We start from the raw sequence: 13,694 nt of genomic DNA, 5'->3' as shown, positions 1-13,694 counted from the left end.
TTTTCTAACCCTACCCTAGTCCAAATTCCAAACTCCAAAATGTTCCAAAAGTCAAAACATTTTGAGCACCGACATGCTGCCATGAGTGGAAAATGCCTCACCTCCCTATGTGGGGGTTCAACAACGTTCCCTCTAATTTTTCTTTTTTACTGATGAGCAGATGTGAATAACACATGAGCTATTACTTACAGTTTACAACCAATTTCTTCATTCCTCCATTGAATTTTGAGAAGTGCAAAGTATGAACTATCGAGTGCTGCAAGACACCAACACACAAATGACAAGCAATTGGTGGTAGGGTGTTCCTTGGGGGAGTTTTGGGAGCCATTGGTCCATTACAAAAAAGTGAAAGGTGCAATGACAGATGCACAGAATGTGGCAGTTGAAAGATTTCTCTTTATATATATGCAAATATTCCAAAATCCAAATTTATTCGAAATACTTCTGGTCAAGGGTATTTCGGACTAAGGATGTTCAACCTGTAATACAATGAGATTCTTACTTGTATGTCTCCCCCAGCATAGTGATAACAGTGCAATACCAGCAGCAGACTATAAATGGGATTAATAAAGTATCTATCTATCTATCTATCTATCTATCTATCTATCTATCTATCTATCTATCTATCTATCTATCTATCTATCTATCTATCTATCTATCTATCTATCTATCTATCTATCTATCTATCTATCTAAATGCAACATGATACATTAAATGATAGAAACACACATTGTAGATTAAAGCTGAGTGCTAATGGTCCTAACCAGAAGAGAGAACAATGGCGGTGCAAGATGTTTGCCTTTCTAGGGCAGTGTGTTATATAATGTCTTAAAGAGAAGGCAGCTGTGTGACTATAAAATTATAAAATAATAACAATTACAGTTTCAGATGTTATTAAAGATAAAGGGGCACATGATCCCTGAGAATGTTTTGCTTTAGAATTGCAATTATACTTTGAACTTTTACATATCCATTCTCAGCAACCCTGCGGTGGGTTGGCACCCTGCCCGGGATTGGTTCCTGCCTTGTGCCCTGTGTTGGCTGGGATTGGCTCCAGCAGACCCCCGTGACCCTGTGTTCGGATTCAGCGGGTTGGAAAATGGATGGATTCTCAGCAACCACTGCAAGATATTAAGACAATGGAAACATGGTACAAAAGAAACAATATATTTAACTTGGTTTAAAATGCAGCTTTCACTCCTAATATATTGGAAAATTTATATACTATACAGAATAAGCAGGAAAATTAAGAAGGAGCAGAGAAAAAATAAGTCTGCAAATAGCAGAAAAAAATTAAAGAAAACCCAAAACGTAAATAAGCTATGTTAAATGTAATGCATATTGTATTACCATATGAACAAAAGATACTCTTGACAATAATTGTCTTATTAGGTGAATTCTGTAATTACAATGTAGTGAGAAAGAATCCAAAGGACAAAATTATTATTAAACATGCAGATAAGATTTATTGAAAAACATCTATTTAAGAGAAAACAAATTAATACCATAAAAACAAAGAAATGAATACAAGAATGATGTAGATAAATAATAATCAAATAGTTTAGTTCATCAGAGTCTCTTTTTCACTACACTGTAATTATACACATTTTGAAACAATTATCACCTTGTGTAACTTGTGTTCATACAAGGTTGGTAATACAATATATACTGTGTTTAACGTACTGTAAGGTTTCTAAATTCTTTTGGGACTACCCCAACAGGACTACACGCCAAAGAGTGTCCCGAAGCACGATCGCCACGTCTGTGGAAGACAGCTTATCTGTTGCCTGGGTAACTGCAGGCTCCCAGTTCTGCAGTGGCTCGCTGCGAAAGCAAATCCGAGTCGATTGCAGTTGCACTGTAAGTGCCATAGTCGATGAGAGATGCAAGGAACATTATAATGCAGGGAGAAGTATAACTTGGCCACTAACCTGGCCATGACTCTGCCTGATTACTGTGTCTGTGTCTAGGAGAGTGATAGATCCCACTACAATAAATAACCCTGTTGTTCCTGTTTCAAGCTGAATAAAGTTGGTTTTGCTAAAGTACTTAGACTCAGCCTCATGTTTTGGGGTGCAAGACAGGGACTCACATGTTACAGTAGTTTATTTATATTTGGGTTTTCTTGGTATTTAAAACATCAAGATTCATCAAAATCTTGAAATTGAATTTTTGGACAATTACAATACGATTATGTGAATTTCCCCTTGGGATTAATAAAGTATCTATCTATCTATCTATCTATCTATCTATCTATCTATCTATCTATCTATCTATCTATCTATCTATCTATCTATCTATCTATCTATCTATCCTGCCAAAGTGAAGCAATTATAATAATACATTTGTCTTAAAGCTCTTCAGTGGATTTTTTGACAATTGTATTTCCCATTTTTAGAGCAATGAGGAGGCATTTTTCTTGACACAGAGTCAATCTCACATCTGTGCCAAAGGGGCTTTTGGCTGTGAGTCTTCCTGACAGGCTTTATACCCCCACTTTCCACTGGACGATACTAGGTATGGATTAGTACCAATATAGTACAATCATTGAGCTAAGTGCAGGCTATACTGACCAATACTATGTATGGATTAAGCTCTCTAATGACATTCTGCTGCCTTCTATCAGATTGGAACAGTGTGCTAGTTTTAAACACTAACCTTTAGTTATAGCCATTAGGGTATTACAGGTGCCTAAAAAGAGTTTTCACCCTTTGTTATTTAGAACTTGTACCTGTATGCTAAACATACGTACAAATAATATGCTCACAAATCACAGTATTACACAGATATTGTTTTGGTTACAATGCATAGCACATCAATTAATATTACTGTGTAAAGCAGAACAATATACAAAGCATTTGGATATTATTTTTGAGTGATAAATTCAGTAGCACTAAATTAGTAATTCCTGTGTTGCAACTTCTTTGTAATTAGCCCTTTTCACAAATTTCGGAAATGACACATCAATGGGTAAATCCACTTCCTGTAAGTTAGCCAGCAATGGATCGCGTTTCCTTTCATTTCCAAAAATCGAGAGTGGTCTCCCCTCGACTTTCTTGTATACTCAGATATGGGGATGGATATTTAAGGAGTAAACCACAAGACAATGATTATATTTTTATATTATGTCTATTAAAGAACAATCAACAACAAATCAAATCCAATTAATAATATATTGAACAATTATTTTAAAAGTAATGTTGAATAAATTGGACTCTACAGCTGCATGAATAAAAAATTACCACTTCCGGTTAACGTAAATAGCTCAAAAGTTGATAGAAATCTATATTTTGTACTTAATACTTGTATGCAAAATTTGGTTGACCTAAGTGAAAGTGTACTTAAGTTATCATGTTTACACACACACACACACACACACACACACACATACACACACACACACACGCAGACAGACACACACAGACATAATTCCAAAAATTGTATTTAAAACATCAAGATTCATCAAAATCTTGAAATCGAATTTTTGGACGATTACAATACAATTATGTGAATTTCCCCTTGGGATTAATAAAGTATCTATCTATCTATCTATCTATCTATCTATCTATCTATCTATCTATCTATCTATCTATCTATCTATCTATCTATCTATCTATCTATCTATCTATCTATCTATCTATCTATCTATCTATGTTCCCTATACTTAGTATATGAGAAAGTAAAAATCAGTTTAGCAATGAAAAGGTCTTGATGAAAGGCAGTACGCGACACAAGTATTATTAGAAGTGGACAAAAGCTATGCATTTTATGTGGAGGATTTTTTTTTATTATTGTCAACATTGAGTTTATAAGCTTTCTTATGCCAGTATACTAACAGTTTCAGCTAAACTGCTTTTCTTTATATTTAATGTTGGCTTACTCAGTTGCGATAGATGTCAGTATATTGTAAGATAGAATATTTGAGTTTAATTAGCTGCAATCTTATAAAATAACTGTGTTTGATCTATGTTGATCTAGCTGCCATTAATCTTCATATTGTTTCAAATGCTTTTTTGTGTTCCTTGCACATTAGTTATTGAACTTCTTTCACTAGACATAGAAACATGTGGCACTGGGTGTGATTTTAAACTCGTAGCTCATATTCTTAGTCAGAAAAAAAATGTAATTCAATCACAGCCATGTTGAGTTGTACATTTTGACCAGGAGCGGGTGCTGTTCAAAGTTGTGTTCAACTGAGAAGGCACCGAGTGTTATTTTTTCTCTCAGCACAGACTCTCACACTTTAACTCTGACATGAGCATTTGCACCATTCAAAAGCTGATCCACAGCTTGGTAGGACACTTAAGGTGTTCCAGCAAAAAAAAAAAAATTCTTTTTGGACTTTATGTACTCGTCAGATCTGAATTGCCGGCTACAAGCATGCATGCTGCCACAACATCTAACAAATTGTCGTATTTCGCCTCTTTTGATGGCTTTCATCCATTTTCTTCTTTGGGCTTCATCATTTGGAAAATAGTGAAAAATCAGGATGGGTTTTTTTAGCTTGTTTTCTGACTCTGCCATTGGTTAGAATTACCAGAAGAGGTTTACCCGTCGATGATCCCTCCCGGTGAAAAACATATGATATAGTGTGAAGAAGGCTAATTAGGGGATGAGGTATTGGGAGTCAAAATGGACTTTCCTGTTTACACATTAGCTGAATGGATAATCAAATGATTAATTATACAATTTTTATATAAACAATCCTTTTAAACCATCACTTTAAATTTTGTCAACATTCAACCAAGAGTGTTTTTAATTATATTTATATAACAGTTCTGTATTTTCAATATTTCAGACAGGCAACAGATATTTTTAATATAAAATAGTATATGATACTAGGGTGTAGATTCTGTACTGGAAAAACAACCTGCAAGAATCTTCCAAGATGAGAATTTTGTCAGTGGTGGTCTAGGGCTGGAGATGGGAAATGCCTTGCATTTGCGACCATCAGTCCCATTAATTTTTCATCAAGCCAGCTTAAACCAGCTTAGAGTTAGAGGGGCTGCAATCCATCCTGGTAATATCAGAGACATCAGTCTAGCCAGCGCTCGATGGGTTACCGGGTATAAACAGCTAAGTCTAATTATTTACTGTATATAGTAATTGTTAATTAGTTTCTGCTTTGTTTTTGATGTATTTGAACAACTCTGTATCCTCTTATGTGAGAGGTATGTATTTAGTGAGTCATTTCATCTATTCTTGCAATTTGCCTTGAGAGTTGTTGGTGAGTTGGTGAGTTGCACTGTGCAAGAACAAAGTACAGGGTGTCCCAAAAGTCACTATATGCTAAATTACACAAGAAACTGAGTTTATTAATATTTGTAGCAACAACAAAGAGAGTCGTTGCAGTTTTACTTGCTAGGCTTGCCATCATGTTCCAACACCTTGAAGACTAGTTGTATACCTCCACATGAGCGCCTCCATTTTCGACAACTTCGGATGCATGCCTCGCAGACGTTTTGCAGCATCTCTTCCCTGACCTCTCTGCAGGCTGTGCTGATTCTTTCCTCAAGCTGCGACAGGTTACGGGGCTTAGTGGCATACACCTTGCTTTTGATATAGCTCCACAAAAAAAAAGTCACAAGGTGTAAGGTAGAAGAAAGGAAGTGTATAGTGACTTTTGGGACACCCTGTAGTTTGTACCATTGTGTGTATTTCTGAGGCGGCCATGACAGATTGGCTAGCTCTGTGAAGAGAACTACTTGTGTTCTGTTTTGTGTGTTGTATTTACCCCATTTGTTCACAACTATTGCGCGCCCAACCTACCCGGAAGGGAGGGGGGGTGTCTCTTTCTAAATTCCATCCATCCATTTTCCAACCCGCTGAATCCGAACACAGGGTCACGGGGGTCTGCTGGAGCCAATCCCAGCCAACACAGGGCACAAGGCAGGGAACCAATCCCGGGCAGGGTGCCAACCCACCGCAGGACACACACAAACACACCCACACACCAAGCACACACTAGGGCCAATTTAGAATCGCCAATCCACCTAACGTGCATGTCTTTGGACTGTGGGAGGAAACCGAAGCGCCCGGAGGAAACCCACGCAGACACGGGGAGAACATGCAAACTCCACGCAGGGAGGACCCGGGAAGTGAACCCAGGTCTCCTAACTGCGAGGCAGCAGCGCTACCACTGCGCCACCGTGCCGCCCCTTTCTGAATTCCCTTTCACAAAATTTCTTCCATTTTTGTTCCTCCTACAACATTTTCTTGGGAGTTTTGTTTCTTGTCTTCTTAGAGAGTCAAGGCTGGAGGGCAGTCAAAAATGGGGCCGTTTAAGGCCCTTTGAGACATTCCTTGGTGGTTTTGGGCTATGCAAGAAATAAATTCTTCTTCTTCTGTTTATCATAATTTATTGATAAAAAAGAAAAAGTAAAGATTCGAGTTTTTAGTCATGTTTACATGAGGAAACATGTAATTTGCCTTCTCAGTTGCATCCAATAACAGACAGAAGTAAAATACAAGTTAAAAGTTACAAGTAAATTCCAAAAATTGTTTACATCATTTGAAAAACAGACTTTTTTTCTTTTGTTAAAAATACTTCTAGCATTTTGATAATAAATTTAACCTAAAATGATACATCAGAAAACACTATACGTCTGGAATTTTAAAAGTCGTATGGCATTGGAGAGAAAGGAATTCCTGGAGTGATCTGTGTGGGTCTCTAAAGCGACTATCCTCCCTGATTTACTGAAATTAAGTTCTGCATGTAATTATTGTCTGTCATCACTTGAGATAATTTCCCTTTTTGCCAACATTACCCTCAACACATTCTTACCAAATCGTCTACATCAACCCCAATCACTTTAGCTGCATGTTTGGTAATATGCTGCCACTTTCTTAAATTTTGGTTTGTCAGACCACTAAAGCAGACAGTGAAGCTCAAAGTGATGACAGACTGAATCACACTGCGGTAAAAGGACAACATGAGGTCCTTGTCCACTTTGAAATGTCCGAGTTTACAGACACAGAACTTTCTAGAAATCACAAAAAATGTGCAGCTGTTTTCATTTTGTTTGCCCTCAATAGGTGTAGATATATTGAAGCTTAATAAAGCCAAACACTTATTCTGTTTTAGTTTCAGAACTTTTAAAAAATGTTGAAATATTGAATACACATAGACCTTAAAAAGAGAACAGGATGTAATAGACATAAGCATTAAAAAAGGCGAAATAAAGCATCTAGAGCAAGTGCGGTTTCTGAAAATGGTAACTTTCACTAAAGTTCTTTTAAGTTTTTAATGGCACATAGTTAACAAAAAAGAAATTACAAGAGATATTTTATGGAATATATCACATTTTTGAAAACAATATATTGTTATTAGTATAATGTCATATTTTAAAATATGTTTTTATTGTTTGTTTATCGAAACTAGATGTGTTGCTGTTACTTCTAGATTTTTATTTGGTTTTTTTTTTTTTGTTTCCCTGTTTCCCAGGTAACTGAAACTAGAACTGGTCCTCTTGGATGCAGTAACTATGACAACCTGGATTCTGTCAGTTCTGTTCTGGTTCAGAGTCCTGAGAACAAAATTAATCTACAAGGTAAAGTACGAAAGCATTTGAACAGATTCCTTTTATTTGTATTGCAATACAGTTGCATTCTGTGTCTCTGGAATACTTTTAGCAAAACAGAAAAAAGCTGCAATCTCAAAGCATAAATCCATTCATAATGCAAATGAATCCTAACTTGGTTATCTTCAGGACAAGTCATTAAAAAAAAATAAAACTATATACAGTATATATTCCATTTGCTGTATTTCTGGAATGTCATGCATTTATTCAGAAGGGCACAGTGGTGAGTCCTGATGCTTCACGGCTCGGGAATCTTCATTTGGTGCTCAGCCTGTGTCAGCGCCTGTGTAGAGTGTGGAGTTTGAACATCTTCCCTGTGTCACCAATGTTCACCTGGGTGCTACATTTCCAAAAACACATTCAGGTTTAAATTGACCCAGTGTGAGTTGGAATGTGCTCTGAAATAAACTGGAAAATTCAAAACTGTGTAAAGTGTTTTGAATTGTATACCTGCTAAGATAACTTAGGGTGGCACAATGCTGCTACCTCTTATCTTCAAAAGGATGGCTTCAAAATGCAGTCTAGTCTCTTTTAGCATCAGCATGATATTTCTTCTGTTTTTCTTTTTTTTTAGGTTATTCCAGTATCCCAGACATTTATGTTAATTTAATGATAGGGTATACTTGAAAATGGAGCAGTGTTGAGTGAATGTGGGCATGTAAACGAGTGTGCCCTGCAATGTACTGGCACCCAGCCATGGTTGTCCTGTCAGGTCAGTTTTATTTATGAAGCACATCTGAAACAACAGCAGTTGACCAAAGTGCTGTACAGTTTCCATAAATACACCAATAAATATATAGGTATGGTAAGTAAATTTAGGAAATCTATATAAATACATTAAAAAAACAGTGCTCCCATGCATGTTTAAAAAGCTAAGGCAAAAAGATTTAAAAGTGATCAAAGATGGTGCTGACCCAATATAAAAGGGTAGACTATTCCAAAGCTTATGGGAAGTTAATCTAAAGGCACCATCCCCTCTAAGCTTAAGTCTAGGCCTCAGCATGGCCAGTAACTTCTGGTCAGAGGTCCTAAGTGAGCATGAGGGAGAGTAAGGATGTAAGAGGTCGGTAAGATAAGAGAGGACGAAACCAATCAGAGACTTAAAAAGAAACAGGGGGCCAGTGAAAAGAAGCTGAACTTGATGTGATGTGACTACGTTTTCATGTGCTTGTTAGGAGCCTGGCCACAGCATTCTGAAAGAGATGAAGATAAGCAAAGAATGACTGATCAACTCCGGCATACAAAGAGTTGCAATAGTCATTCCAACAAGAGACAAAAGCATGAATTAGCTTTTGAAAATCATCTGCAGAAAGAAGTCTTTTGATTGTGGCTAATACCCTGAGCTGATAGAAACAGACACTTACAATGGAGTTTATTTGTTTATTAAATTTAAGGGCATTATCAAAAATCATGCCAAGGTTTTTCGCAAAGAGTATACAGCAGGTTGTCAGAGGGCCAAGATTACTTGCAGGAGAACAAGTAAGATCAGAAGATCTGAAACACACAATCTCTGTTTTTAAACTAACATATAAACTAACATATGAAACATAGAAACTAAGAAAAGTTTGTGACATCCACATTTTAATGTGTTTAAGAGAATTTGTTTGTGTAGCGATGAAATGAAATGTTATGTTTTTTAAAAATGGATCCTAAGTGGTTGGTTATCGACTTGTGTTCAGTGCTGTCAAGATATGCTCCTATGATGAATTAAGTGATTACACTAAAAATATTAATTGCTTAATTCCATGTTTCACACTGTTTTCACTTCTACTCCAAAGTAAATAATTTAGTATTAAAGCAAATAAAAATTCAGCATTGATGCTACATTTTGAAGGTTATACCTAATGCAGTGACGTGTAACACAAGTGAAAATTTGATTGTCTGTTCAGATGATGATATAAGGGACCATAATAATGAACTTTAGCTTCACTTTGCATCTCACATAATCTCATTTGCACCTGTACTGTGTGTTCGTCATACAGAATCTGTTTCAGTTACGAAAAGTACATAGCGAATACCTAAATATTGATTTCGTCAATAAAACATCTAGATGGTCCTTTTTAGGAAAAAAGGAAATAATAGGTTTAGAAATTTCTGGTATGGCAGAATGAGTGCACTTAGAAGTTATAGAATTAAATAATGTGTTCCCTTAAAAGCAAGAATTGGCTTCTAATTAAGAAAACAGTTGAAAGGAGAATGGTGACCTTCTAGGAATTGAGTTTGAGACCCTAATTAGTAATAAGCAGAACGATTCATGCAAAATAATTTGCAGTGATACTTGTGTGTTTAGTTTTGTAAAATAACTCATGTAACAAATTCAGTTTCTGTCTGAGTGAAATTCATGCCATTCACACAAGAAGTAAGACATTCGGTTCCTAACTAGGAACGTCTTCATGCATTCATTTCACATGTGTCAACTTGTCATTAGGTATTTGAATAAAAAAAAAATGACTGACTCTTGTCTCCTGAAGACATTTTGTTAAACAGTCAGCTGTGTGTGGGGTTTGCTCTGGCACAATAATTTTGGCAATTATGATGACAATCTTGGCAAACACAATCTTAAAAACGCATCAGAAACAGAACGGAAACTTGGAGCTCAATGGCACATTAAGGGTTCATCTTCTTAACCAGGTGTAACACAACAGACATATCATGATAAAGACTTGGAGCATCACCCTCGTCTAATTGAAATGAAATAATGTGCACCATGGTGCATTCTGGTGGGTTCTCCTCCTAGCATACCTCCCATGTAGCTCTAATTTGAGCAGCCTCTTTCTATTGATAGACTGATGCAGTTTGACTTCAGCAGGGAAAAGAGGTACCTGTAAGCCCTATGATGAAATTCGGGATTTTTATTTCGAGACTTCTTTCAGCATCTTGTTTTTGGGAAGCTTGTTCTGGAGAAGTTGCCAGTCGTTTGAAATCTTCTCTACTCGTACAAAATCTCCCAGATAGTGGAATGGTTGATTTCCAATTGTTTGGAGATCTTCTGAAAACTCTTTACAGACTCATAGGCCTCTATAGCCTTCTTTCTGAAAGCTTTCTGAAGCTCTTTTGATCTCGCCCTGATGATGACACACACCCTTAATGTCCAAGATCCTCCCTAATGATGTTCTAATTGTTTGTTCCTGATCTGGAGCTCCTGATTCTGATTTTAGATATTTGAGGTAGAGATAAATGAAGGGATGGACTTTCTTTTTCCATATGCAAAATTTGTATTCATGTTTATTTAAATGACACAATGGAATGCAAAATGTAAACATGGCATGATGTTTGTTATTTTACGTCACCTTTATCTCCAGATGCCTTTTAAATGAAGATCAAATGTCCATGTACAGTATGTTAGAAAAAGAAAAACATTTCATGGAGTGTACCTACTTTTTCACATGACTGTAAAATGTTATCCAAATATAATCGGTTTTCTCACCTTTGTGATCATCTAATTACAGCTCTGGCATTAGCTTATGATGACATGTGATGTTTAGGATGATTTCATTCTGTTTTGGTGTTGAAGTTTCATATTTGATAGATAAAGACATTTGTCTAATAACTGACTAAAACCAAACATAAAAGGTCATATGTAACCCCACTAACTGCCAAGCCAATAATAATGTTGGATTATTGTAAGAGAGCTTATAAAAACACCACATATTCATCTGTAAGTGTCATAGAGCTTCATTTTGGAGGAGCTGATTGACCAGACTCCAAACTCCTGTGTCAGCAGTCATTTATAAACTAAATAATAACGCTATATTGCCAGGCAGAATTGCTGGTCAGAATTTAAAGTGCATCTAGCACTTTTTCTCAATGTATTTTTTTGTTTTTTGTTAGAATTTATATAAATACATAAAAGTGCTTTTTGGAGATTCTAAAAAATATGTTATTCCCTTAATATTTCTCTCTGGACTATTTCTTATTCTGCATCTTGTAATTTTGTCATTTGTAATTCAATAATCCTAAAATATTCATATTCTGACAAGCCACACAGCTCCTATTTATATTTGCTTGCTAAATATTGCTGTCTCGGGTGTGTTCATTTTAAAATTACCTATTGAGTTACTGTACAGTCTAACATACTTCAAAAAAATCAACAGTTTTTTTTCTGTTTGTTTTAAGGGTTACAAGTGATTTTACCAGAATATTTGAGAAAACGATTTGTTCAGGCTGCTCTGAGCTATATTGGCTGCAACTCAGAGGGAGAATTTGTTTGTAAGAACAATGACTGCTGGTGCCAATGCGGCTCTAAATTCCCAGAATGCAACTGCCCATATATGGACCTCAAAGCGCTTGAAGAAAATCTTGTGCAACTCAAAGAAACATGGACTGCCAGCAATAAGGAGTTTGAGGATTCAGGTATAAGTGGCAACACACTTGAGATTTATAACTCTGCAGTATTATGCTTGAAATAATCAATGGTCATTCATCAGTTCCCATGGTTTCAAGGTGACCCCCGTGACATTGGGATACTCATATGCTGGGTGACTTTAACATTGGGCTCTTCTTTGGTAGCTTTATGATGCTAAATGACTTATTTGTGTTTGCTACACTTAATTAGATTTTTCTTGTTGGTTCTTATTTCAACAAAAACAAAGCCTTGAACAGCTGTGTGAATATTCTAGTATATTCAGAGTCACTTTAGGTTTTGATGCACTTTGATTAAAGTAATATTCCATCTAAAAGTTATATTTTTATATATAACTTAGCCCTTGTGGTTTGTAGAGCAGAAATAAACATTATTCTGACAGAATGGGCATTACACAGCAAACAGTGTAAAAACATTCATGAAAAAATAATATCACTTTACTCATGTCATAAAGTCTACATGTTAAGTCATTCATTTGTAGGCTCACATCAGGCAAAATACATGCATTTTTTGCTAAGATATTGTTACATAAATATTTTGGGAAAATCAGAGCAAAGGAAAAACGTTTACATGGAAATTGAAGACCTGCCTCTCCCTCTCATTCATTGGTCAAGAATCCTGTCGCCAATTAGTTCTATGATTTTAAGGTTTTATTCCATTTCACTATGTGTATTTGTCAGTGCTAAGATGGAAAGATGCATTTTAAGATCAGGAAACCAATACCAAAACTCTAATCTGAACCAGAGTTAAATGATCAAAAACATAAACTATAAATTTTAGACACTAACGAGAAAATATCTGCTAGGAAATCCTTTTGTTGTTTTGAAACTATCTCAAAAGTTGGATACCAAGGGTTGTACATCACCATCTTTAATGGTTGTAATGTCAAGCACATGATGATGTGGATCACTTGATGGAAACCGGGAGAGCAACAGTAAATTACATGTCCATTTCCACGATGGACTAGGTCAAGGGGATGCCCATGTAACACCTGGCTGCGGCAGACAGACGGTCATTTCTGCAGCATGGGAATGGGGGGTCTCCAACAAGGATCCTGAGCTGTTTCATCATGTGGTAGGTGCGGCAACACACTTTACCAGTGTATGCTCCCCAACCTGACCTGACCTGACCTGACCTCCATGATTAAAAAAAAATACAAAAATAGCAGCACTCATAAAATAAAATAATATCACATTAATAATCAGTGAAAAGTCCATATAGAAAGTCAAAAAATATAGTAAATATTATATAAATTATGGCAATGTCTCTGATTTTTCTTTGGTTTTCTTAAGGCTTGGGCAGGTTTGTGGCGGATAAATTAAATGTAAGTAAATGTAAACAATAGAACATTAGAGCAATCCCCAGGTCATTCAGCCCAACAAAGCTTTCCAGTCCTCTCCACTTAATTCTCCCAAAATAACATCAAGTCAAGTTTTGAAGGTCCTTAAATGTCTCTAAAGTCCTACTGTCTACCACAACTACTTCATCACATATTCCATGTGGCTATGGTTCTCTGTGTAAAGAAAAACTTCCTAATGTAAAGTATTACATGTAAGAAGTAAAAATGTTAGATTTAAATGCACAATGGAAGGTCTGCAACTTGAAACTACACCATAGGAGAAGGACCTAGGTGGCATAGTGGACTTGTCATTACCTACTGTGCATTCAGGCAGTATACAGAAGCAATCAAAAGAGCTAATGGGATGTTACGTTATATAACGCCCTGATGTGTAGAGTACAAGTCCAGGGAG

The 13,694-nt window shown here is 36.2% G+C and overlaps 1 protein-coding gene across 2 annotated transcripts in view; it reads left to right on the top strand.

Annotated features, from left to right (window-relative positions):
* Window positions 1–13,694, top strand: part of LOC114658898 (BMP/retinoic acid-inducible neural-specific protein 3-like) — a 662,885-nt gene that overhangs the window by 612,720 nt on the left and 36,471 nt on the right. For both annotated transcript variants that reach the window (XM_051932809.1, XM_028811008.2), the window contains 2 exons: window positions 7,445–7,550; window positions 11,697–11,933. In XM_051932809.1, coding sequence (XP_051788769.1) covers window positions 7,445–7,550; window positions 11,697–11,933 — 343 coding nt within the window. The remainder of the gene's footprint in view (window positions 1–7,444; window positions 7,551–11,696; window positions 11,934–13,694) is intronic.

The sequence above is a fragment of the Erpetoichthys calabaricus genome, chromosome 10, assembly GCF_900747795.2.
Source record: "Erpetoichthys calabaricus chromosome 10, fErpCal1.3, whole genome shotgun sequence".
NCBI lineage: Eukaryota > Metazoa > Chordata > Cladistia > Polypteriformes > Polypteridae > Erpetoichthys > Erpetoichthys calabaricus.
Note: the sequence above shows the minus strand (reverse complement) of the source record. Positions and strands in the feature narration are given on the sequence as shown.